Source organism: Nannospalax galili, unplaced genomic scaffold (assembly GCF_000622305.1).
Source record: "Nannospalax galili isolate Female #2095 unplaced genomic scaffold, S.galili_v1.0 scaffold111, whole genome shotgun sequence".
In the NCBI taxonomy this organism is placed as follows: Eukaryota; Metazoa; Chordata; class Mammalia; order Rodentia; family Spalacidae; genus Nannospalax; species Nannospalax galili.
In genome coordinates, this window is record NW_008330487.1 from 266,791 (window position 1) to 293,743 (window position 26,953).

Genomic DNA, 26,953 nt, shown 5'->3' on the forward strand with positions numbered 1-26,953 from the left:
ACAGAAGCCACATGTGGAGTGGTCCAGCCCAGAATTCTACACTTTTGATAGGCAGGGACAAGGAAAAGGACCACAGGACACAGACTGTTGGGAATATAAAAATAAGACTTTTCTTTTTCCTTTTATCACATCAATTATCAAAGAAAGAAACAGTATGTAACAAAAATACAAAGCTCTGGTCTGGTGGATTTTTTTTGTCTTTTTTTTTTTTTAACCCCACCCCCAGCCCGCCTCAACAGCCCCTGGGTGAAGCCTGGATGCTGTGCCCAGGTGATCCCAAAGGCTCAGGAGAACCGGTGGTCCAGGTCTCTCTGGGGGCTGGCCGAGTATGAGTAGGCTTTGCCCAGTACCAGGCGGTCCCGGAGCAGCTTGAAAAAGGCGTAGTAGTTGCTGAAGAGGATGAGGGCCAGTGAGATGGTCTGGTGCCACTTTTCAGAGGACATTAAGGAGTACAGCTGGTAGACAATGACAGCGCCCTCTAGCAGCAAGAGGATGTTGAGGATTCTCAGGGGATTGCTGAAAAAGAACTACCCAGGAAAGGCTATACTTCAGAAGCCTGCTTCTTGGACAAGGGTGTCTTGGTGCATGACCAGGGAAGGGGACAAGCTCTTGGGGCCCCATGCAGACTTGGGTGGAAGGAAGACTGTAGGGTGGGTGTGGCCTCTGCCTCATGTCTTTGCTTGTGCTCTTCTACCTGAAAAGGAGCTGCTTCCACATAAGTTGTTTAAGATTCTTCCAAAAAGCCTTTCTGGAGAGTGCTTACCATTTCAAACTCTTTCTACAATCACCTTCTTTTTATATGTCATCTGGAGTATTCTTGGGCTTGAACAGATTAGAATCAAGCACCCTCTTTTTTTTTCAGTGCTAGAGATTGAACCCAGACTTTCCATGTGCAACAATCTTTACTCCAGCAAATCTTATGTCATCAGCATGGAAACCCATTGATTTACTTTTAGTTGCTAGGTGTCAAAAGCATGGAATTACACTCTACAGCCTAAGCACCTACCACTTCCTTTGCAGCATCCTGACCTAGACTGGAAGCTTCCAGGGGACATGACAACACTCTTACAAGGTGTTTCAAAGGGAAACAGAATATAGACCTCAATTTTCTCCTAAGTTCAAGAGCACTCAATGTCTAGGGATATCAATTTGCAGGGGCCAAAGTACCTAAACCTCAAGAACTGCTTACAGGATGGAAGGAGGGGTAACAGGAAATGGTAGTTCAAGAGAGCCGGATGCCAGGCTCAAGCCTGTACTAACAGGCTGCAAGACTCGGGGCAAGTCCATTCTCTTTAAGAACTAAAGAGAACAGCCCAACCAATGATTTCCCTAACTGTGATCCTTAGGTCCTTAGGAGCTGCAGCAGAGTGATTGAGATGTAAGGGAATTCCAGCCCCTTTGAATAGAGTAGTGTCATGAAGTCCAAAAGTTGGACTTTGGTCTCTATGTTGAAAAAGGGGACCATGACAGTAAAATAAGTAAATGGGAGACCATCAGTCTCTTTGACTTTGAGCAACCCTTTTCCATAGTGTTGACTCATGCCATTTGTATTAGTTCCCAAGTTTCTCAATAAGGCACCCTTAAAGAAGTTAAACAATGCCTGGCACACAGCATGAGATGATCAATATTATTTTCACTGCTAAGATCTCCTCTAAATGGAGGAGTTGTAAGATCTTCTCCCCCTCCATCTAGTGCTCTGAAAGATCTGCCACCAGGGGAGCTGCAGTCATGCCAATCTGTGTGGCTGTCCTGTGCTGCATGTGTGCACGGTCTTCCTCTGGCTTTCAGAACAGTGAAAACAGCCATCATCTTCCTGCCTGCTACTCCCACCCACCCCCTTCAGGCCCCACCCTCCTTCCCAGAAAAGGACACTCACGTGGAACCGGAAGTGGGAGACATCAGAGGGGATGGCTACGTTGTAGTGGCCCACTGCTTTGTAGACATTCTTGCTGTGTTTCACCAGCACACCCTGTGGCCACATGCATTCTTCTGTCCACCTGGAGGCACAGTTCAAGAGTATACATTGCCCTCAGCTCACCCATAAAAATGGATACCAGATGATGGGTAAAGGGTGATCACTAAGGCTCTACTCCCATTTCTACCACTCTGACACAGTGCCTCCTTTTCTGAGTATCGGCTGCCTCCTCTGTAAAATGGGGTAACAACCATAAGCAATTCACTGTGCTAGGAATCACAAGTCTAGGGCTGAGGAACTGTCAAGAAAAGCCTTCTTTCTCCCTGTCTATCTGTCCCACCTATAACCTCCCATGGGTCTACCACACAGCTGTTTGGGTGGATTCTAAAGCACTAGGATGAGCCTAACCATGCTATTTAAAATGTGCTGGGGCTATTTTATAGCACTTCCTGGACTTGACATGACCTCTTGCCCACGCTCCTGTATGGCTTCCCTGACTCCCACTGCACTGCTTATAGCTCTGCCTGACTTTCCTGATGGCTTATCCCTTTAGCAGGCTCCTCCTTGTCTTTTAAAACCTAGGCGTGTCCAGTTCATGCCTGTGTCCTCAGAGCATGATACAAAGTCTGGCACTGGGAGGCCGAATGAGACCAGTGAGTAGAGTTTTCTTCCAATGTCCTATGAGATTCTAGAGACCTCAATGTCTGGAGCCAGAGACTGAGAACTACAGGTGCAAGCAGCTCTCATCTAAGGATACCCCTGCTTCATTAATTCACTGACTTAAGAGCTGGCTGTGTTACACACAAGTATACAAAATGAAATATGCTGGACACAGGACTATCTACTTATAATTTCATTTATATAGAGTTCTAGAATAGGTAAACTAAATACTACATATGATCTCATTTATATGAAGGGAAAAACAATCTACGGTGAAATAAAGGCAGTTACTTTTTGTGTGTGTTGGGGGTGTCACTGGGAAAAACTATGCAGACGTTTTCTATGAGGGTAGGTTATATAGGCATCTATGCCTTTCTTAAAACCCAAATAATTGCTGTGGTGGTGCACACCTTTAATCCAGCACTCAGGAGGCAGAGGCAGGCAGATCTCTGTAAGATAGAGGTCAGCCTGGTCTGCATAGTGAGTTCTAGGCCAACTGGGGCTACAAGGAGACACTGTCTCAAAAAAACCAAAAATAAAAAATTTTTAAAGTTCCAAACCAAAAACTTCAAGTAATTGTAGAATTTTTAATTTGCATATTTCACTCTATGTAAATTTTATTAAAAAAAAAAAAGTGGGGCTGGAGAGATGGCTCAGTGGTTGAAAACACTTGACTGCTCTTGCAGAGGACCTGGGTTCAATTCCCAGAATCCACGGGACCTGTCACCCTCTTCTAACCTCCTCGGGCATTCACACACATATAGGCAACACACTCATACACATGAAATAAAAATAATTTAAAACTTCTTGAAAAAAAAAAAAGTACAAAACCCACAAAAATATTTGCAGGGCACTCAACATAAGCCAGGCACTGTGATGGGAGGAGGCAGATAGCTGAGTGCCACACAGGCAAGTGCAGCAATCTCAAGGAGCTTTTGGTCCTGGAATGAGCAGCAGGAGACACAGGAAACAGCAGAAGCTAGTGAGTGAAGGGCAGGGTACAGGGCACTGTGCCCTTCTAGGGGGTCAGGAAGAGTGTTCTTAGATAAGCAGGGTGCTAAAGGGCGGGTGGGAAAGGACAGAACCAGGAGCTAGGAAAGGAGGGCAGAGAGGATTTTCCAAGCAAAACCTAGCTCATGGGGGAGGCAGAACAAGGGGGTGCATAAAACACATGAGGACCCCAAGAGCTTTGGTCTGGCTAGAGGCAGAGGATGACATGGAGTTCAGTGAGAGAAGAGGGGCTCACAGGGCTTGCCTCAGCAGCTAGGAAGTCATGCAAAGCTTTGATCCCATCTGAGGTCCTCAGTGAGCTACAGACAGACTGGTTTATCCTCACATTCAGCTGAGTTCTCTTTCTACTCCTCCCTCCCTCTGGGGCCTGATGCTAAGCCCAGCCCTCTTTTTGGCCCATTCCTAAGATCAGTCACTCTGCTGAACTGCCTACACAGCATGGAGAGGATCCTGATTGACAACCCAAGGTTTTTGCCTGTGGCGTCCATTTGCATTTTTTGAACCTGTCCTAGGGGCCTCCTCTTGGCCAGGCCCTATTTTGGGCCTGAGACTCAGATATGATTCAGAGATGGTCCTAGCCTTCAGAGCTTCCAGTCTAATGAGAGAATACTTAGTATAGCTGAGGCAAAAAGCACTCAGCTAAAGTGCTGTGGAAGTATTGAGCACCATCACAGAACGATCGAGGTTAAAGGAAGGTCTGAGCAGCAACTTAGGGCTCCTGTGAGGGAGATCCCTGCTTCTGCTCTAGATATACAGCACTAGCCTCAGCTGGGCCTTCTGCCTTACTCATCTAATTACTGTTTATATGACTATCTTCCCCCATTACTCTGTGAACTTGTTAAGGATTTCATCGGCTTTCCTCCTGCATCCCTCCTTCCCTCCGTGGATAGTCTTCACCATACGCAAAAGCAGCACCACATCCTGTCTCAACCTAGGTTTCTAAAGCACACCTTGGAAGAAGTCCTTCTACCGTTCAGAGGCTTCAAGGGCTCCCCTCAACCTATAGATCAAAAAGCAAGCTCCTTTCCCTGATATAGATTATCAAGGCTGGTTTGGATTAGATGGAAGTGTCTGTCTACTGAAGGAACAGGCAACCTAATGGTGGAGGGGTGAAGTGAGCAGGTGAGAAGAGGGATGTGATGAATGAATGCATGAATGCATGGATGCATATATAAACAAGTCAGTCAGCTAGCCAGCAAGTGGATGAGTGAGTCAGTAAATGAGGAAGTCACTGAGACTGTGCATTACCACCCGTCCCCTCCCCTCCCCTCCCCAGTACACTGCCCCTCTATACATCTGTCCCTGCACTGGACACATGACCTAATAGATAGGACAAGCTTAATAAATATTTGCTGGCTAACTGAAGGAGTTAGTGAACAAGAGGGCAAGTGACCACACACCCTGACCAGGGGGCCCAGGCTTGGTTGGGCAGAGTAGGGAGGGGCAACTCACGGGTGCTGCAGCACGTTGGAGCAAAGCGCTGGGTCCACCTTTTGCCAGCAGCCCAGATGGGCAGCAGCCTTGTGCAGTAGGTCACAGTAGCTGGCAGGGAGCAGATGCTGCATGAGGATAACGGAGGTGCTAATGGACACCAATAGGAAGAGCTCGCAGGACCAACGCTTGTCATAGTAATGTGTATTCTGGGGAGAGTAGGAGAGCAGTCAGGTTTGGGATGGCCATCATGGCCTCATCTCCTCTCCTCCCTGATTCTACCTAGAAGGACAGTACTGAGGACACGTTAGAATTGTCTGAAGCCAACAATTAAACACCTAACAAAGACAGCTTAGATCCTGGGCCTACCAGTCAATTTCCTTCCTGCCCTCTGCTCTGAGTCAGAAGATGCTGTGGAGAGGAATTCCAATCTTGACTCTGCTGTATTTAACTATGTGACTTTAGGCAAATAATTTAACTTGTCTGTGCTTTACTTTCCTCATGAGCTAAACAACAAGGGGAACCATCAATGACAAGGCATTAGAAGGATTTTAGCTAATATGAAAGTTCTAAGGCTGGAGAGATGGTTCAGCAGTTAAGAGCACTGGCTGCTCTTGCAGGGGACCCAAGTTCAGTTTCTAGCACCCATATGGCAGCTAACAACTATCCATAACTCCAGTTCCAGGGGATCGAACACCCTCTTCTGACATCCATAGGTATTGCATGACATGGGTGCACATACATACATGTATATGCATAAAATAATAAAAATAATATTTTTTTTTAAAAAGAAAGTTCTCACCAGGCATGGTGGCACACGCCTTTAATCCCAGCACTCAGGAGGCAGAGGGAGGAGGATCTCTGTGAGTTCAAGGCCAGCCTGGTCTACCTAGTGAGTTCCAGGACAGCTGGGGCTATAGGGAGACCCTGTCTCAAAAAGACCAAAAGAAAAAAAGAGTTCTCAGTAAGCTGTAGGTTCTCAAAAGACGCTGAGTCCTCTCAATCTCCATGTCTGCTTTGGTTTTTTTGTATGAGTGGTTTGCCCCCATGTATGTGTACTAAGTGCCTGCCTGGTGCCCTGGGGGACCAGAAGAGGGAGTGGATACCCTGGATCTGAAGCTATAAGTGCTCATAACTGCCGAGCCATCTCTCCAGCCCCTCAACATCCAATCTTTAAAGTGCAAATGAGCTAGAAAGCTGGCTTGCTGGGTAAAGCTGCCTCGCACCAAGCCTGACAACCTGAGTTCAATCCCCAGGAGAGATTAAACTCTCCATATGGTGGAGAGAACCAACTTCCACAAGCTGTCAGCTGACCTCCACATCTGTGCCTGATGCACAGCTCCCCACAAAATAAATAAATAACAAAGTATATCCTAGAGCAATGTTTCAAATGTACTGCAGCTGAGAAGGTATCTTCCCAGGTGGTTACTAAAGAAGCAGGAGAGAACAAGCTTTAGAGGTCACTCAGATCTGAGTAACTCCTGATTTCTTTCTTTCTTCTTTCTTCCTCCCTCCCTCCCTTCTTTCTTAAAAATATTTTACTTAGCCGGGTGTGGTGGCGCACGCCTTTAATCCCAGCACTTGGGAGGCAGAGGCAGGCAGATCTCTGTGAGTTCAAGGCCAGCCTGGTCTACATAGTGAGTTTCGGGACAGCTTGCGCTACAGGGAGACCCTGCATGTATGTATGGGTGTACATGAGATGCCCACAGAAGCCAGAAGAGGGCAATAGATTCTGATTTCTGGTACTGGAGTTACAGACAGTTGTTAACCACAATGTGAGTACTGGGAACTGAACCCGGGTCATCTGCAAGAAAAGTCACTGTTCTTAACCACTGAGCCATTTCTCCAGCCCCAGACTCCTGGTTTCTTTACTTAATGACAAAGCAGGACACTGTGATATGTCTGTGCCAAAGCAGCTCCCTCATGGGCTGGGAGACCTTGGATAGGTCACTTCCTTTCAGGGAACCGTATTCTCCACATTCTCCTGAAGAGAAATACAATCAAAACTAGCAGAGACAGGGCTGGAGAAATGGCTCAGTTGGTAAAGTGCTTGCTGCACAAACATAAGGACCTGAGTTCTATTCTTTAGAACCCATGTAATAAAGTTGGGTGTGGTAGCATGGCACCTGAAATCCCAGTCCTGGGTAAGCAGAGGTAGGAGGATCCCTGGGTCTAGCCAAATCAGAAGCTCCAGATTCAGTGAGAGACTCTCCCCCAAAACAAGGTAGCTAGCAACCAAGGAAGACACCCAATAGTAATCTATCGTTTCTACCTGCATGTATACGCACATGTATGAACAAACATACATAAACAAACAAACGTATACCAGGAGCAGGAGGCCTGGGGTCGGGGATGGACAGACAGGAAGGACAGGAAGACATTTTCCTTGGGGTGAGCTAGGAGCTATGTACCTTCACAAACCAGACAGGCACAAAGGCCACATAATAGGCACTCAGCATGGAGCTGACAAGCACTTCCTTCATGCGCCAGTTGAAGTCCATTTTGAGGAACTCCACTTCATTGCGAATGAGGCTGGGTGACAGGCAACAGGCATGGGTGGGCATGGCTTCTGGGCCATACAGCTGTCGTGTGTGCTGCTTCCAAGTCTCCCGCAGTGTCAGCAAGTAGTCCCGACTCCTTGCCAGTCCGCTGACTGCCTCTCGGGGCCCCATGGAAGTCATGTGGCTGAAGAGGTTTGTCTTGCGAAGATCATAGTTCAGCTGCAGGAACGGAATGTACATCCCAAACCTGCTAGGAAAGACAGTGGTGAAGACAGGCCTGTCCATGTGTCAGGATCCCAACCCTCAGCCCCAGGGAACTGTGTTACCCTCTGGGCCTCAGCCCTCCTAGATGCTCTGAGGGGAAAATTTACTCATCCTCTTATCCCTCCATCCTCCCATCCAAGAGTTAGTAACTCGAACATGTCTTAACTTTGAGTGCATGTTGGACATTGAAGATATAATAGTAAGAATTAAGTTCTTCCCTGAACAGTAGCCCATATTCACTGGGCACAGCCTGAGATCCAAGCTAAGTCACATGCAAGCTCTTCTTTTCTCTTATATGGACAACAGGCATTAAGTACCATGATTTTTTTTCTTTTGTGGCCAAGGAAGTTATGGGTCAGAGCAGTGCAGTAAATTCTCAAAGGTTATATAATTAGTAAGGAAGAAATAGAGGCAAGGTTCAGACTTAGCTCTGTGTCAGACCAAAGATCAACATAGACACTAAAGGAGCTGGGTATGGTGACACACACTATTAATCCCAGCACTCAGGAAGAGGCAGGCAGATCTCTGTGAGTTCGAGGTCAACCTTGTCTATACAGTGAGTTTCAGGCCAACCAGGACTACAAGTGAGACCTTGTCTCAAACAAAAAAAAGCGGGGGGGGGGGGTTGCTGCTGGAGAGATGGCTCAGTCATTAAGAGCATTGGATGCACTTGCAGAAGACCCAGGTTCAGTTCTCAGCACTAACATAGTGGCTAACAGCTGTTTGGAACTTCAGTTCAAGGGGACCCAACACCCTCGTCAGACCTCCACCAACAGCAGGCATGTACTAGGTGCACTTACATACAAGCAGGTAAAGCAAACATTCATTAACATAAAATAGAAAAAAATTAAAGCTAAGATTGACATGGTGGCACATGCCAGGAACCTCAGAAGTTAAGAGACTGAGGCGGGGAGATGATGAATTCCAGGACAAGGCTGGGGTATACAGTGAGACCTGTCTCAAAAAAATAAAGTGTAACACAGTGCCATAAAGAAGACATCTGTCTAAGTTGTATACATGGGTGTACATGAGATTGCTCTTCAGTTTGCAGAGGAGGGTTTGTTCAGAACAAATGTTTATTCTGTGTCTGTTCTGTGCCAGGCATTGAAATGGACACATCAACACTACAAGTATCTCCCCCTAAGCAGGACCCTTCAAGCAGGGATGGAAACAATTAGTTAAGAGGTCTTTGGAGTGTGGCTGGTACTATGAGGAAAAAACTAGATAGAACCATAACTCAGAAGAATACAATTGGCTCTCTCTGTGGATTCTGAATCTGAAGATTCAACTAGCCACAGATAGAAAAATAACCAGAAAAGAGCCAGGGACATACAGTGAGACTTTTTCTCAAAAAAAAAAAAAAAAAAAAATTCCAGGAAACAGAAAAGTTATTGTTTTCTTTTGTTGTTTTTCTTTCTTTCTTTTTTTTTTTTTAAGACAGGATCTTGCTAAGTAGTCCACGGTTAGCCTCATCCTTAACTTGCTATGTAGCCCAGGCTATTCTCAAACTCAAGATTTTCCTGGTTCTGTTTCCTGAGAGTTGGGAGTACAGGCATGTACCACTATGCCTGGCAAAAATGTTACATTCCTGATGATGTGTTATATATACTTAAGCCAATGATGGTTCCTGACTGTTTCTGTACTGAACATGTACAGTTTTGCCTATCGCATTAGTTTCTCTCTTTTTTTAAAATATTTTATTTATTTTATTTTATATGTATGTGTATTGCCTGCACGTAGGTAAGTACACCCATGTCGTGCAGTGCCCACGGAAGACAGAAGAGGCTGTTGGATCCCCTGGAACTGGAGTTACGGACAGCTGTTAGCTGTCATGTGGGTGCTGCAATTCGAACCTGGATCTTCTGCAAGAACAGACAGTGTTCTTAACCGCTGAGCCATCGCTCCAGTCCCCCAAAGAAGATGTGTCATTTTTAAAACTCAGCATTTTGGCTGTATGTGCACAAGAGAATTAACTCCAAAGTCAAACAAAGTAGATTCAGAAGTCCTGGTGCTGATTACCTGCCTGCCTCTACCTCCTAAGTGCTGGGACTACAGGTGTGCGCCACCACGCCAGGCCCACTTAGCAACTTTTTTTTTTTCCGGTCTTTTTGAAGCAGGGTCTCCCTGTGGCCCCAGCTGTCCTGGAACTCACTATGTAGACCAGGCTTGCCTTGAACTCACAGAGCTCCACCTGCTTCTACCTCTCAAATGTTGGGACTTACAGGCGTGCGCCACCATGCCCAGCTTGAATTAGCAACTTTTTACACAGCATTTACATTGTATTAGGTTTTGAAGTATACAGAGGATGTATATAAATTGTTTGCAATCCCTATGCCCTCTTACATAAGGGACTTGTGCATATTGGATTTTGGCATCTGTGGGATGTCCTGGACTCAATCTTCTGGGGATAAGAAAGGAAGACTATAATTAGAAAAAGTAGCCAGGCATGGCAGTGCACGCCTTTAATCCCAGCACTGGGGAGGTAGAGGCAGGTGAATCTCTGTGAATTCAAGGCCAGCCTGGTCTACATAGTGAGTTCCAGGACAGCTGCTGGGGCTATAGGGAGACCTGTCTCAAAAAGACAAAAAAAAAAAAAAAAAAAAAAAAAAAAAGGGGAAAAAAAGGATTTTAAACATCCAAGAACTCAGCATGTATACACCCCCCCAAATATCCATTATCTAATAATGTACTTTGCAAAATCAGGGAGAAGAGCAAGAAAGAAGACCTGGGATCCAGGAAAAGAGTAGATTCAATCCAGAGGGTAGGAAGGGAAGTCTCAGGCTGAGAGCTGCACTGCCAGCCTACAGAGCAACCACTCCAGACTGGAGCAGGAGGTGGTGGCTGAGTATCTTTGGGTGTGGAGGAAATGGACTCCAGGCAACAGGTAGCATGTTTGAGGGCTGGGTAAACTTGATGTGTTAAAGACCATCCTTCTTTTATCAACAACAAAAAGGAAAGACCATTAGAAACTCAAAAAAAAGTAAAAAGCTACATATATAAGTTATTATCTAAACATGAAGCACACTGAAATGCAGCAGGATCTTAAGCAAGTGACAGAAGAGAAACCATTTGACTCTAACACTAGCAACGTTCTTTCCAAGAGAATAATAGCCCAGTCACCGAAAGCAACGAGTGTTATTTTTGCATACATATTAACGCTACTTACTGGCGCTGACTTTATTTACTTATTTATTTAATCTTTTTGAGACATGGTCTCCCTATAGCCCTAGCTGGCCTGGAACTTGCTATGGAGACCAGGCTGGCCTTGAACTTACAGCAATCTGCTTGCCTCTGCCTCCCAAGTGCTGGGACTAAAGACCTGTGGCACCAGGCCCAGCTGCCTGGCTTTCTTTTAAAATTTTATTTATTTATCAATCATTTGTTTATTTATGTGTACGAGTGTAATGCCTGCTCGTGGGTAGTTACATCTGTGTCATGCAATTTCTTGAGGAGGCCAGAAGAGGGCCTCCCCTGGATCCCCTGGAGTTATATACAGCTGTTAGCCACCATGTGGGTACTAGGATTTGAACCTGAGTTCTCTGAGAGCAATCAGTGCTCTTAATCACTGAACCATCTCTCCAGCCCCTCATTTATTTTTATTTATTTATTTTTTTGTTTTTTTGAGACAGGGTCTCCTTGTAGCCCCAGCTGTCCTGGAACTCATTATGTAGTCCAGGCTGGCCTTGAACTCACAAAGATCTGCCTGCCTCCAGGGCTGGGATTAAAGGCATACATCACCATGCCCAGCTATATAAATCTTTTTTAAAGCCATTCAAAAACACTTAACTAGCCGGGCATGGTGGTGCAGGCCTTTAATCCCAGCACTTGGGAGGCAGAGGCAGGTGGATATTTGTGAGTTCAAGGCCAGCCTGGTCTACATAGTGAGCTCTAGGACAGCTGGGGCTACAGGGAGGCCCTGTTTCAAAAAGACAAAAATAAAACAAAACAAAAAACAAACAAAAAACCCCCATTAACTACTGTTGATGACATAAAGACTTTTTTTTCAATGTCAGGTCTTGAACATGCTAGACAAGTGCTGGACCTCTGCACTACATACATTTATTTTCAATAAACACAATGAATAGGAAATTAAAAGCAAATATAGCTATCAACACTTAGTAACACAGGGAATAAGAGGGTGAGCTACAGTTTTATCTACCACTGTAGGGAATGTACAGGCTTGCTGTGTGAAGTATGCTTATATATGTGCTGAATATTTGTCCAGGATATATGAGAAACCAGTAACACTGGTAATTATTCCTTGGAAGGGAAACTGGATGGCTGGCAGGCAGCAGTCAAGGGTAGACTTTTACACTCTATACCCAAATCTTCAGAACTTTAGTTATATGAACCTATTAACTAGTTTCAAAAATTACTAATTTTTAAAGTAATAAAACAAAAGTATAAAGAATTGGGCTGTGCATGGTGGAGCATGCCTTTAATCCCAGCACTCAGGGGGCAGAGGCAGGCAGAGCTCTATGAATTCTGAGACCAGCCTGGTCTACATAGTGGGTTCCAGGTTGGCTGGGACTACAGGAAGACCTGTCTCAAAAGACAAAACAGAAAATGAATTTATAAAAGAATCATGTGTCTGGAGAGATGCCTCAGCGGGTAAGAGCACTGGCTGCTCTTGCAGAGGACCTGGGTTCAATTCCTAGCACCCACATAGCAGCTAACAACCCTCTGTAACTACAGTTCCAGGGGAATCCAGTGCCCTCTTCTGACCTCTGCTGGCATTGCATGACACAGGTCACCAACCTATCTACATCCAAGCAATATACTCATACGCATAAAATAAATATAATAAAAAAAATAAAAAAGAATCACAGAAGGAGACGGACATGGTGTTGTATTCCTTTAATGCAGCACTTGGGAGGTAGAAGCAGGTAGATCTCTGTAAGTTTAACTTTACAAAGCAAAAGAGATTGCTTTTTATATTTTATTATTTTTGTTTTATGTGTACGTGTGTATTGCCTGAACGTAGGTAAGTGCACCTGTGTTGGGCAATGTCTGTGGAGGACAGAAGAGGCTGTTGGATGCCCTGGAAATGGAGTTATGGACAGTTGTTAGCTGCCATGTGGGTACTGGGATTCGAACCCAGATCTTCTGCAAGAATAGCCAGTGTTCTTAACCACTGAGCCATCTCTCCAGCCCCAAGAGATTGCTTTTTATCAAATTTATTATTATTTATTTATTTATTTTTGAAACAGGGTTTCGCTATGTAGCCCTGGCTGGCCTGGGATTCACTATGTAGACCATACTGACCTCCAACTCACAAGAAATCATCTGCCTGCCCTGCTTCCCAAGAACTGGAATTAAAGGTGTGCACGCCCACCCAAAAAAGAATAAGAAAAAAAGGTATGAGCCATCATGCCTGGCTTTTTTTTTTTTTTTTTTTTTTTTTTTGGTCTTTTTGAGACAGGTCTCAAAAAAATTACTTATATGTGTATGTGTCATATTAGTGCCTACATGCATGTAAGTGCACCCATGTCATGCAATGCCTGAAGAGTCAGAAGGCGGCATTGGATTCCCCTGGAACTAGAGTTACTCTCAGTTGTTAGCCATCAGGTAGGTGTTGGGAATTGAACCCGGGTCCTCTGCAAGAGCAGTGGACCATCTCTCCAGTGAGCCATCTCTCCAGACCGTTTCTTAAAATTTTGAGACAGGGCCTCATGTAGCCCAGGCTGGCTCCAATTTTGCTGTGTAGCTGATGATGACCATGAACTCTTGATCCTCCTGCCTCTATCTCCTGAGTGCTGGAACTTACTATCACACGTAGCTAAAAAATTGGTTTTATTATGGAACTAAAAATCTGGATGGTGGGGTTGGCGGCTACTGCTTTTCTTTTTCTTCTAAAAAATTTCTTAGGGGCTGGAGAGACAACTCAGTGGTTAAGAACAATGGATGTTCTTGCAGAAGACCAAGGTTCAAATCCCAACATGCACATGGCAGCTAACAACTGTCTGAATCTCCAGTTCCAGGGGATCCAATCTCCTCTTCTGTCCTCCGTGGGCACTGCATGACACGGGTGCATTTACCTACATGCAGACAATATATACATACACATAAAATTACAAAAATAATATTTTTTTTCTAAAAAATTTCTTTATTTATGGAGAGGGGGATGTGTGCCACAGCACATCTGTGGAGATCAGAGGACAAGCTGCGGGAGTCAGTTCTCTCCTTTTACAAGCATGTGGCACCTGGGACTCAGAGTAAACTCAGGTCTTCAGGCTTGGCAGCAAGTGCCTTTACCCAATGAGCCATTTTCACCCTCCCAATTTGTTAAAATTTATAACAAATAGTGAACATACTTTTGTGCAGTGATTCTATTTCTGGGAATCTCTTGTACAGTAATTACATAAGTGTACAAAGATGTATGTGCTTATTATGAGTAAGGAAAAGATAGAAACTCAAAGTCTTACAAAAATAAAAGAGAGAGACAAATTAAATTGTGAAAATTCTAGGTCAGTCAGAGGGCTCAGGAGCTAAAGGGGCTTGCCAACAAGTCTGGCAACCTCAGTTTGATCCTTGGGACACACAGGTGAAAGGAGAACCAGCTCTCCCAATATGACTTCTAAGCTCCACACCCACACACACGTGGCACACAAATGGCACCACCCCAATCCCACCACACACACACACACACACACACCCCAGTTTTTTTTTTTTTAAAGACAGAATCCCACTATGTGACTGTGGCTAGCCTGGAACTCATTATATATACCAGATTGGCCCCAAACTCACAGAGATCTATCTACCTGCCTCATCCTCAACTACACAATGAGCTGGAACCCAGCTTGAGCTACATAAATACCCTGCCTCAAAAAAATAAAAAACCAGCTTGGCATGTTGGCACAGGCCTTTAATTCCAGCACTTGGGAGGCAGAGACAGGCAGATCTCTCTGAGGTCAAGGCCAGACTAACAAGTTCTAGGTCAGCTGGGGCTACAGGGAGACCCAAATCTCAAAACAACAACAGTAAACAACAAAAAACAAAAACCCAAACCCAAAATAAAACAAAAAAGGTTCTGTAGAGAGATAGAGATGTAGCTCATTGGTAGAGTACTTGCTTGGTAGACTGCTTGAAACTTGGGTTCATATCCCAGTACCATATAACTAAGAAAAAACAAAAAAAAATCCTCCAGCTTCTACAGAGCTAAATATTTTTAAAAGTCAGACGTCGCCAGGCATGGTGGTGCACACCTTTAATCCCAGCATGAAGGAGGCAGAGGCAGGCAGATCTCTGTGAGTTCAAGGCCAGCCTGGTCTACACAGCGAGTTCCAGGCCAGCTGGGGCTACAGGGAGACCCTGTCTCAAAAAGACCAAAAAAGTCAGATGTTAGTCATACAATTAAAAACTAGAAGGGCAGAAAGGCAGGGTAGAGAGATGGTTAGGCGGTTAACAACACTTACTGTTCTTGTGGAGAACAGCACCCACATGGTGACTAACAACCATTCACAACTCCAGTTCCAAGGGATCCAGGACCCTCTTCTGGCCTCTGCAGGCATTGCAAGCATGTGGTGTACTTACATGCATGCAGGCAAAACACTCATACATATAAAATTAAAAAGAAAAAAAATCAAAACCTAGAAGGGTTAGGGTAGTGTGCTGTCTAGCATGTAGAGGCCCTAGGTTGGGTTTCTCAGCACAGCATACACTTGGCATGATGGCACATATCTGTAATCCCAGCACTCTGAAGGAGGAGGCAGAAGGGTTAGAAGTTCAAACTCAGCCTTGGCTATATATCAAATTCAGGACCAGCCTTGTATATACAAGAACCTGCTTATGCTGGGCATGGTGGCACACACCTTTAATCCCAGCACTTGGGAGGAAGAGGCAGGCTGATCTTTGTGAGTTCGAAGCCAGCCTGGTCTACATAGTGAGTTCCAGGACAGCTGGGGCTCAAGGAGACCCTATCTCAAAAAGACAGAAGGAAGGAAAAAAAAAAAAAAACCTGCTTAGAAACAAAACAAAACAAAACCATACAACACACACAAAAAACTGTTGTAAGCAACTGTGACAGGACACCAATGCCAGTATCATCTTAGTCATATGAGGCAAGGAAAGAGGAGGGTCCAGTTCTGAAGATTTTCAAGAACCAGAACTGGCCCAGCCTGAGGAGTTCATGAACCAGAAAGGGCAAGGCTGGGAAATAACTGTAAATGCCCAGGCATCCAGGAGCCTTGATTCTACGTCAGAAAGGCGCAGTCCTGGGCTCTCACCAGATACCATCTCTCCATCTTGAACAGTTTAGGTTCTGCTGAAGCAGAGAAGTGAACTAACCAGACACTGAGACAAACATGCAGATGCATATGCACACACATACACACACAGGTATGCTTCATGCAGACACTCGCAGAGACATGCAAACATGCAGATGCTGGCCAGCACACAGACTCAGAAGCACCAAAAGATTACATAAACACTTAACAGAGAGAGAGAGAGAGAGAGAGAGAGAGAGAGAGAGAGAGAGAACAAATTAGGAGGAGAACCAGGGGGAAAGGAAGGAAGGAAGATAAAGCAAGCCCATGCGTCCCCACTTGGGAACGTTCCTTTGGATATACATTCAGGTCTGTGTCTTACTCCAATCTCCCCTCAGTGGGAGATGGGGTAAATCATACCATATCAATTTCTGCAAAAGAAGGCTCATCCTGATCTCAGGGGATGTCATCAGACAATATGAGAGGTTACTGTTGCTGCCTGCCTGGGAGTCTTCCAGATACCAATGCCTGGTAACCAAGCCATATGAAGGGCAGATTCAAAGATCAGGTGCTAGGCACTCAGGGGTCAGGTGAGGGGTACTCACGGATAGCAGAGGAACAGGAGGTTCAGGAAGGAGTAGGTCCTGAAGAGGTGGATGAGGGATCGGCACAGACTCCAGCCTGTTGCCGTGAGAACGGTGAAGCGGGTGAGGAACAGCAGGATGGAGCGAAAGAGGGAGACCTTCCCCCTCTGAGAAGCCTGGGTCAGGGCGAGATAGGATGGGATGGGGCCTTGGATGGAGGCCACAGGAGCTATGCCCAAATTCCACCCAGTATGGTCTATGGTCCCACCCAGGGAAAGGTGCAGAGCAGGCTAGGCAGAAGATGGGAAGGTGAATTTCTCTCTGATGTCTAGTAAATTCTGAGAGCTAATGGAATGTTATTAATGTTCTTTAAATAAGTCCGAAAGAAGCACTAAGGAAATGCCTTAGGGTTGAAGGGTCAGTTGTGTCTCCTTGACATCCCAGGGGAAAAGGGGAATCCCAAAGACCCTGGCCAGCCTCGAGGACCCAATCACCTCCTTCACGATGGACCCAATGAAGCGGCGGCCCAGAACAATGGTAGTCACCATCAGCAAGTTGAAGTCGATCAGGTGGAAGTTCTGTCAGGGGCAGAGGCCTGGGAGTCACATGGGACCCTTGTCCATACACAGACTTTTCTGAGACCCATCACCTCCCTCTGCTCAGTCCTTTCCATAGAGACTGTCCCCATTCTCTGACCTTCATTGGCCTCCAGCTGAGTCAGGCCAGGAAATTACCTACAGGAGTAGAACAGGACCCAGAGAAGGGGAGTGGGACAGTCCCTGGGGATAAGAGAGCGGGGTGTGAGCACTCTCGCTCTCAACACCCATGTCCCTGTCCCTGAACCTCCTCTTCTGTTCAGGGTTCTTCCCACTTCAGGAGACTCATGTTCCTGTAACTCATCTCCCAGGCAAGACTTAGGACTATGAGTTCCTTTAGGCAAAACCTGTGTCAGATCCAACTCTGCTACCCTTACAATGTCCAGTATGGTCCTAAGCACAGTAGACATATTTAAGAATCAACAGCTTCCTATTCCTTCTATACCTATCATGCCCAAGATGAAGCCAAGTATACAGTGGCACTTGATAAAATATGTTAAACTGAAATCAAGCAACACACACACACACACACACACACACACACACACACACACAGAGCATAGCTGACTGACCACCTACCAGGGACGTATGAGAGGGTGGGTGAGAGGGTGGGTACCACCAGACTGTCTTGTAGATGTTGATGTAGTGGACGAACAAAGCTATGAGCTGGCAAAAGAAGAGCTGTAACTCAAACAGGATGCTGGCCTGGACTGGCAGCTCAGGGATCTTGCAGTGCTGCAGAGGCACAACTGTCTGAGTGGCCAGTGGAGGGCTGGAGAGGCCAGTCCCAGAACTGGTCCTGGAAGTGAGAAAGAAATAACATCAGAAGGTAACTTGAGAACCTCACCAGGAAAAACTTCTGGGCACAGAATTGTGGGATTACATCAGAAAAGCAGCTCATGACAGGGATGACACCTTTCTAATCGCCTGACTGACAAAAGCAGCAAAAAACCCTTCCTTTCCTAATTTTATTCAGGTCTTCCAATAATTCCCAGGAGAGAATTATTAGGCCTATTTTATGGATGAGGAAAAAGAGGTCCAGAGATAGGAAGCAACTTGTCCAAGCCAATCAAGAGCAGAATTGCAGCTGGAATCAAGGCCTGTGGTTTATTCTACCAAATCCCATTGTATCTAAGTGACCACCCTCAGTGAGCTTGCTCAGTCCTCTCTCAGTCCCACCTTGAATCTAGAAATACTACATCCTGGAATCTTGTAAGGGACTGCATGCTCCACTGTGCCACAAGAAGAGGTAAGATACAGAGGTGGCTTACCTGGTACGAGAACGGACGCTGGTCACTGATGCACTGTTGGTGTGGCCTCCACCAGAGCCCCCCGAGGATCCTGGCTCACAGAGAGGATTTCGACAGTAAGATGTCCTGTTGGGACCTCTTCGTCCTCCTGTGGGGCTCAACATAAAGCAGAGGCTCAAGCTAGAGGGTATATATACATATATACTATAGTGTATATATATACACACACATATATATATACACACACACATATACATACATACACACAGTCACACACACACACACATATATCAAGGATGACAGCAATGCTATTTTGGTTACCTGGCATTTCATTTTCCCATTCAAGCCTCACAGAAGCCTATAAAGGGGCCTCACTGCCTCATGTCCCATGGTTATCTTGGTCTTTGCACAGTAAGTTAAACTTATCTTTACTTATATTTTCTGTACCTTTGTCTGGAGTATCTTCCCTGACCACTCTTTTCTTCTTCTTCTTCTTCTAGTGGTAATTTTCAATATTCAATTTTTAATTTTCTTTTTTTTAAAAAATTTTTTATTATTTTGGGCCGGGTGTGGTGGCACACGCCTTTAATCCCAGCACTTGGGAGGCAGAGGCAGGCAGATCTTTGTGAGTTCGAGGCCAGCCTGGTCTACATAGTGAGTTCCAGGACAACTGGGGCTACAGGGGAGACCCTGTCTCAAAAAGACAAAAAAAATTTTTATTTTTTTTATTTTATGTGTATGTGTGTATTGCCTGCATGGAGGTAAGTACCTGTGTTGTGCAATGCCCAAGGAGGTCAGAAGAGGCTGTTGGATCCCCTGGGACTGGAGTTATAGACAGTTGTTAGCTGCCATGTGGGTGCTGGGATTTGAACCCGGGACTTCTGCAAGAACAACCAGTGTTCTTAACAGCTGAGTCATCTCTCCAGCCCCTAATTTTCTTTTTTTGACATTAAGATTTCACTATGCAGTCCTGGCTGGCCTGGAACTTGCTATGTAGACTAACTCAGAGATCTGCCTGCCTTTGCTTCACAAGTCTTAGGATCAAAGGTGTGCACCATCATGCTGGGTATGATTTTCAATTTTATTTAGTAATTCTTCGAGTGCGCGCGTGTGTATATGTGTGTGTGTGTGTGTGTGTGTGTGTGTGTGTGTGTGTGTGTGTGTAGGTCAGAAGACAACTTCTGGGAAGGAATTAGTTCTCTCCTTCCATCTGGGGATTGAACTCAGGTCATCGGGTCTGCACAGTGCTTTTACCTGCTGAACCATCCATCATACAGCCCCCTTTTTTTCTTTGTGTCTGTGTATATGTGTCCAAGTACATGTGTGGTATGTGTATGGAAGCCAGAGGTCAACTTTGGGAGTTATGCCTCAGGAGCTGCCACTTTGTTGTTTTGCTATTGTTCCTGTTATTTTGTAACAGGGTCTCTCATTGGTCTGGGACTCACCAATTAGGTAAGGCTGGAATCTGCCTGTCTCAAACTGCCCAGTGCTGGGATTGCAAGCATTTGCCACCAGGCCCAGCTTTTTTATATGGGTTCTGGGGATCCAAGTTAGGTCCTCATGCTTGCATGGTGAGAACTTGACCAACTGAGCTATCTTCCAAGCCCATCTTTGATATTAAAAACAATTTTTTTTTTTGAGCAGGGTCTCACTATGTAGCCCTGGCTAGCCTTGAACTCAAGAGCTCCACCTGCCTCTGTCCCCCAAGTACTAGGATTAATCTTTTTGATCTTTCATTCTTTATTTTCTTAATTTTTATTTTATGTGTATGAGTGTTTTATGTCAGATCCCCTAGAACTTGAATTCAGGAGGGTTATTAGCCATCATGTGGGTGCTGGGACAGTACTAAACCTGGGTCCTCCACAAGGCAGTCAATAATCTGAACTGCTGAGCTAGCTCTCCAGCCTTTGATTTTTCATTTTTCATTTAATGTTTCCAGTGCTGGATATGGAATCCAGGGCCTTGCTAAGTACATGCTCCACCACTGAGCTATACCACCAGCCCCATGGGTGCTGTGTGCATGTGTATGCACGTTCGGTTGTAGGTGAGCGGATGTGCGTGTGTGTGTGTGTGTGTGTGTGTGTGTGTGTTCGCATGCGCCACCTGTGGGAAGCCAAAAGTTGATGTCCACTGTCTTCCTTTCCACTGAGGCAAGTTCTCTCAATGAACTCAAGAGTTCACCATTTTGGCTAGTCCAGCCAGCTTCCCCAAGGATCCTGTTTCTGCCTCCCAAGTGCTGGCATTACACGGAGGGCTCCGTTCCTGCTCAGCCAACTTTCAGGACAGTTCTAAGGATCACAACTCTAGTCCTCATGCTTGAACAAGTATTTTACCCCTGAGCCATCTGTCTAGTCCCCCTCAATGCCATTTCTAAGGAGCCACCCTATCTCTACCCTATCTGTATTGTTTTTCACAATTCAGTCTCTGAAATTATTATTTTGTTAACGTTTGTCACTAAAATGGAAGGTGATATCAGTAACTTTCTTAAGCGTCTCTCTATGTAGCCCAGGCTAGCCTCAAACACACACTCCACCTGCCTCAGCATGCTAGGATTATAGACATGCACCACCATGCCCAGCTTGAGTCTGTCTTTTTCACCGATGTTTCTTTTACCCTGGGGGCCAAGAAGCACATGTTGGTAAGTGAATGAGACAAGCAAGCAAGGATTTTCAGGTGAATACACCGAGCTTACATTTTGTCAGTGATAGTAGTAGCAGGTTCAAGTCCTGAGCTCTCAGCTCCGGCATATGCTGGAGGGATTTGAGTTTCTAGAAGTTGATAATTCTGGTCAGCTTTGAGAGAACGTTTTCCTTCAGCACCCTGAGATCTAGTCAGTGGGCATGGTAGTGTCTGTCTCATGGGCAGGACCTAAGGCATGAGCCAGTGTCAAGGACCACCTCTGGAAGAGTGCTGTGGTTTGTGGACCCAAAACTTAGATTTACAAGCTATATCCCTAAGGTTAGAGGTCTAGCCCAGAATCCAGCGCACCATACTGCACTCAGCTCCTCAACACTTTATCAGTTTGTCTGAACTCCTCAGTAGCATGGTAGCCTCCACTCACACATGTAGTGCCGGGGTTGCCCCAGCCCAGAGGGTTTTCTAACACAACTGCTGCAAAAACGCGCTAGTCCAAGAGCTCTGACCACAACACGCGCCCGGACCGGAAGCTTTGCTCACGCACTATTTGGCTGGGAAAACCCTACATAAACCCTCACACATAATGCCCCTCGGCCCAGAAACCCCGCCTACACTCAACTGTCAGCCAAAAGGCCCCGCCCACAAGCCAGAGAACGCACCCTGGGCCCAGAAGCCAGGTCCAGAACCAGATCCCGCCCGCTGCACCAGGTCCAGAAGCTGCGCTCCCACGCCCCAGAAGCTCCACCCGAAGCCCATCCCCCACGAGCCCGGCCCCCGGAGCCTGGGGGGCCTCACGGCGGCCCGAACCCCCGTGAGCCCACACGGGTCCGGAAGCCCTGCCCACCACCCGAACGGCCGCCAGCACATACTGGCCCCTCCCCGTAGGACCGGAGGAGGCGGGGCCTCGGCTGCGCCGCATCCCTTCCCCCCACATCCCCCCCTCCCGCCCGCCCGCTCCGGTCAGCGTGCAGCGGCGTCACCGTTCGGCCACCCTGACCCGGTGCCCGCCGGTGCCCGGGCTAAGCTTGCCCAGCTCTGCTCACCCATCTCCTTCCCCCCGGCGCTCTCCGCTCGCCGCCGCAGCTCCTGCGGGCAATATGTCTGAGGCGACGGCGGCCGGGAGAGGACTAACCGCCGCAGCCCAGTCAGGGGGTAGCAGCCGCGCGCCCCCGCCCCGCCGCTTCATTTGCATACAAGGCGGGCTGGGAGCCGGGAGCGCGCTTTCTTAAAGGGGCCACGCGGACAAAGGCGCTGTGCTCTTTGTTTCCTCCCAGCCTTTCTGGCAGCTGCTGGCTGGAGAGGGGACACCAGAGCGATGAAGTCCTAATCTTTGAGCAGCCCATAGTCACCCCAAACTCAATGCGTCCCATGTTGGGCTTTCGTCTTCCTTAGATGTTACTGTGCTTGTTCCATCCTTTTTCCTCCATCCCTGCATCCAGTCTTGGACCTGGTCTTCCCACCCTAAGCTCTTAAGTATTTCAAACACTTGACTCTCCTCCATTCTTCCTGCCAGTTTATGCTTCTTGAGTTTTAACAATATTCACCTCTTAAGGGTTTTAACATTTTTATCTTTAAACGGGGGAAGGGGGAGCGTGTGGAAGTGGAGCTCAGAGGACAACCTGTGGGAGTCGGGATCTCTCCACCCCATGCGTACCCAGGATAGACTTCAAGTTGTCAGGTGTGGTCCTAAGTGCCTTTACCCTCTGAGGCATCTCTCCAGCCCTTTGATTTTATTTTTTAAGAGAAAGTCTCATGTAGCCTAGACTGGACTTGTGACCTTGAACTTCTGATCCTCCTCCACCTCTATGCAGTGTTGAGATTCTAGGCAAGCCCTACTTGACTGGTTTATGTTGTGCTGTGACTCTAATCTAATGTTACAGTTCACCTTGTAGGTCTTGAGGCTTGAATCAGTGTTAGCCATCATTGTTTTTGTTTTGCTTGAGATAGAGTCTTTATAGCATTAGTTGGCCTGGCATGCACCCTGTAGACCAGGCTAGCCTCAAACTCACAGAGATCCGCCTGCCCCTGTCTCACAAGTGCAGGACTAAGGGCGTGTGTAAGCCATCCCTGTTGAGCCACTTGTTATGTGTGGCAAGCACTCAGCAGAGCAGCTACTAGTAGTGTCTTTTGGGGAGGGGTGGTGATGGGACTTGAACCTCCAGCATGCTAGACAGGCACTCTACCACTGAGCTATATTCCCAGCCATTTACAAAAAAAAATCTTTTTTCTTAAGATAGTCTTACTATGTAGCTCTGGATGGCCTGGAACTGACTTGAGATCTTCCACCTGTCTCTGCCTCCCAAGTGTGCTCAGACTAAAAGCATGCTTCACTACCCCTGGCCCCTATAAATTTTTTTTTTTTTTTTTTTTTTTTTTTTTTTTTTTTTTTGTCTTTTTGAGACAGGGTCTCCCTGTAGCCTGAGCTGTCCTGGAACTATGTAGACCAGGCTGGCCTTGAATTCAGAGGGATCGCCTGCCTCTGCCTCCCAAGTGCTGGGACTACAGGCGTGCACCACAATGCCTGGTTTAAACATTTTATTAGGTGTATTTGTGTATGTCACATGCCATGATATGTGTGTGTGTGTCTGTGTGTGTGGTCAGATGCCAACTTTCTGGAGCTGGTTCTCTCCTTCCACTATGTGTATCTTGGGGATTGAACTCAGAGCTTCAGGCTTGGTGGCAGGAACCTTTACCACTGACCGTCTTGCTGGCCCCCTTATAAACACTCTATCTTTGGGGGCGTAGTGCATGCCTTTAATCCCAGCGCTAGGGAGGCAGAGGCAGGCCAGTCTGGTCTGCATAGGGAATCCAGGCCAGCTGGGGCTACAGGGAGACTCTGTCTCTAAAAAACCAAAACAAAAAAACAAAACTTGTTTTGTGGCTGCATTGCTTAGCACGGTGCTTGGCACACAGATTTCAATATTAATCAAGTTAATTAGAAGATATTAATAGGTCTCCACAGAGCTTAAAATTATGTGGGGATAGATCTAAAATTATAAATCCTGAAGTTCATTAGAAGGGACGGATGGTGCAGTGGAAAAATAGGAAAGATGTGAGAGTGCAAGTTTAAATGGGGTGGACAAGAGCAGGCTTCACAGAGGGAAATAAGTCAGTCACACAAGGTATCTGGGGACAAGTAGACATTCTAGACAGGCAAGGCATTCAGGTGCACATACGCCTGTTGTGTTTAAGAAATAAGGCAGGTGGGGTGGTGCAGTTTTAGTCCCAGCACTAGGCGGGAGGCAAATGGATTTCTATAAGATGGAAGTCTGTCTGATCTACATAGTTCCAGGCCAGCTGTAGCTTCAGTGAGACCCCTGTCTCAAAAGACTAAAATGCAAAACAAAAACACCAAAATAAAAAACTGCCTATGGTAGCTTACACTTGCAATCCTAGCACTTGGGAGGAAGAGATAGGAGCATCTTGGCAAATTGGAGGCCAGCCAGGGCTACATGGTGAGATCTCATCTCTAACAAATAGAAAACCTGAAAAATAACAAGGAGCCTACTGTGGTTTGTATAGAGTTGTGTAGTTTTTACTTGAACTGTCCTGCCCCAACCCCCCACCCCCCGTGTTAGGGATCCAATCCAGTCTGGTGTCTGTTACGCAAGTGCTTTATCACTGAGCTACCTGCTAGCTCCTGAAATTCCTTTTTGTCCTTAAGATCGTCTGGTTTTTTAGCCCAACTCAAGCTTCCTAGATAGATAGGAATACATAAGGTACCACTGTGCCTTGCTGAACTTCCATTTTAAAGAACCACGCTACTTTGAGAATAACTGCAGCAGGAGTGGAAGCAAGATAATCAGACAGGAGTTGTGGCCATGGTCTTAGCAAGAGATCTTGATTGCCACGTTAGGGGAGGTGGTGAGGCATGGCTGGGTTCTGGACTTGAAGGTAAAATCAGTTGAATTTGCTGACAGGAGTAAGATGAGATTAAGGATGACTCCACAATGATCATCCTGGACAAATGGGATGTAGCTTAGTGGTAGAATGCTTGTCTAACATTCTCAAGGACCCTGGTTTGACTCTTAACAGCACACATTTTTTTTCCCAACCCAATGAGTTTCATTAGCATTGCTTAGTGTATGAGTTATTTACTGGCTTACGGGCAATGTACTAGTGGCTCCACCCCTAAAGACACTTTTCTTTTAGACAAGGTCCCCCGGTAGCTCCAGCTGACCTGGAACTGTAGAGACCAGTCTAGCCTCCTCACCTGGCTTTTCTCACATTTGAACAAAATGTGTTTTAGTAGATTCCAAGATAGGGTCTCTCTGTAGCCCCAGGCTGGCCTCAATCTCAGAGATATCTGCTTGTCTCTGACTCAGGAGTGCTGAGATTAAAGGTGTATGCCACCATGCCAGGCCAAAAATTGAGATTTTTAAAAATATCTTTATGTGTATGAGTGTATTGCCTGTGTGTCATGCAATGCTAGGGAGATCAGAAGAGGGTTTCAGCTTCCCCTGGAACTGGAATTAAGGATGGTTCGTAGCCACCATATGGGTGCTGGGAATTGAACCCAGGTCCTCTGCAAGAGCAGTCAGTGCTCTTAACCGCTGAGCCATCTCTCCAGCCCCAAATTTTGGCAGATTTTATGCCAAGTCATTTCTTTTCATGGGGGGTCAGGGAGACACTGGGTCAGTAAGCAGAATAGATTCAAGTAGACTTTTCCCTTTTTGTCCTTTGAGACAGGGCTCCCAGTAGTTCCTGCTGGCCTGCACCTCTTTATGTAGACCAGGCTAGCCCACGGAGTGTTGGGATTAAAGGTGTGTCACCACACCCAGCAGGGCAAAGAAGTTCTTGAAAGGCAGGCAGATCAGGAAGACAGTTTCAGTTGATTGGCCTTTTGGCCAAGTTCAAGTGTAGTAGCTGCTAATATTAGATATATCCTTTGTTAAGGGCAATATATTCACTGATCTTTGGAACAGGAAAACTGAATAGTTCCTGCTACCCACTCCATCCCACACCCACCTAGTACTGCAGTATCTCTAGGAATGGCACACATTCAAAGTGGACTTACTGAAAGTTATTTCAGGAATGTTCCAATGAAGACTGAAGCCAGTCCTTTCTTGGGAATACATTTAAATCCAATGACGTTTTTAGTTACTACTATATCCCGAGGCTACAGAGATGAATGGCAATTTGTAATCCTTAGTGGGGAGACAGACCCACCAATTAATTATTGAACTGTGTACTAAGTTTAGAGATAGGCAGAGGAGTGTGAAAAGGAAGCTTCACAGGAGGTATCAAGACCTGGTTTCTGAAGATTTGGGTCCACTGCTTGATTTGCCGTGCATGAGGCTCTGGGAATGTCACTAGCACTGCCAAAAGGTTAAAAAAAAATAAAGCCAGGCATGGGGGCAAACTCCTTTAATCCCAGCACTCAGGAGGCAGACAAGGCAGATTTCTAGAGTTCAATGCCAGCTGTCCACTTGTACTTTGGCAACTTTCTTGAACTTCCAGGGGGCAAATGGCTCCCTGGAAAAAAAATCAAAGCACTCCAGCTACTCCAGACTAGTGATTGGCTGGAGCTGAGGGAGGAGGAATTAGTGATTCAAATAAAATGGAATGTGTTCTAGTATCCATGCTAGAACTATCAGGGAAAGAAACTTGTGTTCTCCCTCTGAGATGGCTTATCAAATTTAAGACTTAAGCCTTTGAAAAAATGTCACCTAAATTCACCCAAGCGATTTGCTCTGCCAGAAATACTTACATTTGATTGTCAATACAAGAGCTTGTAAGAGCATCCAAGAGTCTTTATGTTCTAATCTCCTGGGCCACTTTTACTCCACTTAGGCATTAGTCCCTCCACACAGCCTCATACCTCAAGGCTACTCACATTCTTGTCAAGCTTTATCTACCCTATCTATTGCATATCCATTACAGAGGCCAAGCAAGCTATA

At 46.1% G+C, this 26,953-nt stretch overlaps 1 protein-coding gene across 4 annotated transcripts; it reads right to left on the minus strand.

Moving 5' to 3' along the window:
• Positions 1-85: 85 nt before the first annotated feature.
• On the minus strand, positions 86-22,247 carry Tmem39b (transmembrane protein 39B). 4 transcript variants are annotated; one of them, XM_017801992.2, is made up of 10 exons: positions 22,097-22,227; positions 18,438-18,564; positions 17,746-17,965; positions 17,267-17,349; positions 17,065-17,148; positions 16,592-16,746; positions 7,429-7,765; positions 5,039-5,226; positions 1,877-1,997; positions 86-527 (listed from the first exon to the last, which is right to left on the minus strand). In XM_017801992.2, the coding sequence occupies exons 4-10, from the start codon at positions 17,270-17,272 to the stop codon at positions 285-287; spliced, it is 1,134 nt and encodes a 377-aa protein (XP_017657481.1). In that variant the 5' UTR covers positions 17,273-17,349; positions 17,746-17,965; positions 18,438-18,564; positions 22,097-22,227; the 3' UTR covers positions 86-284. The 4 variants fall into 4 exon arrangements, with proteins under 4 accessions (XP_017657481.1, XP_008846312.1, XP_008846305.1 ...); XM_008848090.3 differs by lacking the exon at positions 17,267-17,349 and having other exon boundaries at positions 22,097-22,247; XM_008848083.3 differs by lacking the exons at positions 17,267-17,349; positions 22,097-22,227 and adding an exon at positions 21,713-21,884 and having other exon boundaries at positions 18,438-18,596.
• Positions 22,248-26,953: the final 4,706 nt, after the last annotated feature.

Coding starts and splice junctions, on each gene's coding strand:
- Tmem39b (XM_008848083.3), bottom strand. CDS start 18,580: ATGTTGAGCCCCACAGGAGGACGAAGAGGTCCCAACAGGACATCTTAC. Junction 17,966..18,437: donor AGCGTCCGTTCTCGTACCAG/GTAAGCCACCTC, acceptor TCTCACTTCCAG/GACCAGTTCTGGGACTGGCC. Junction 17,149..17,745: donor CACCCTCTCATACGTCCCTG/GTAGGTGGTCAG, acceptor TGCCCCTGACAG/AACTTCCACCTGATCGACTT.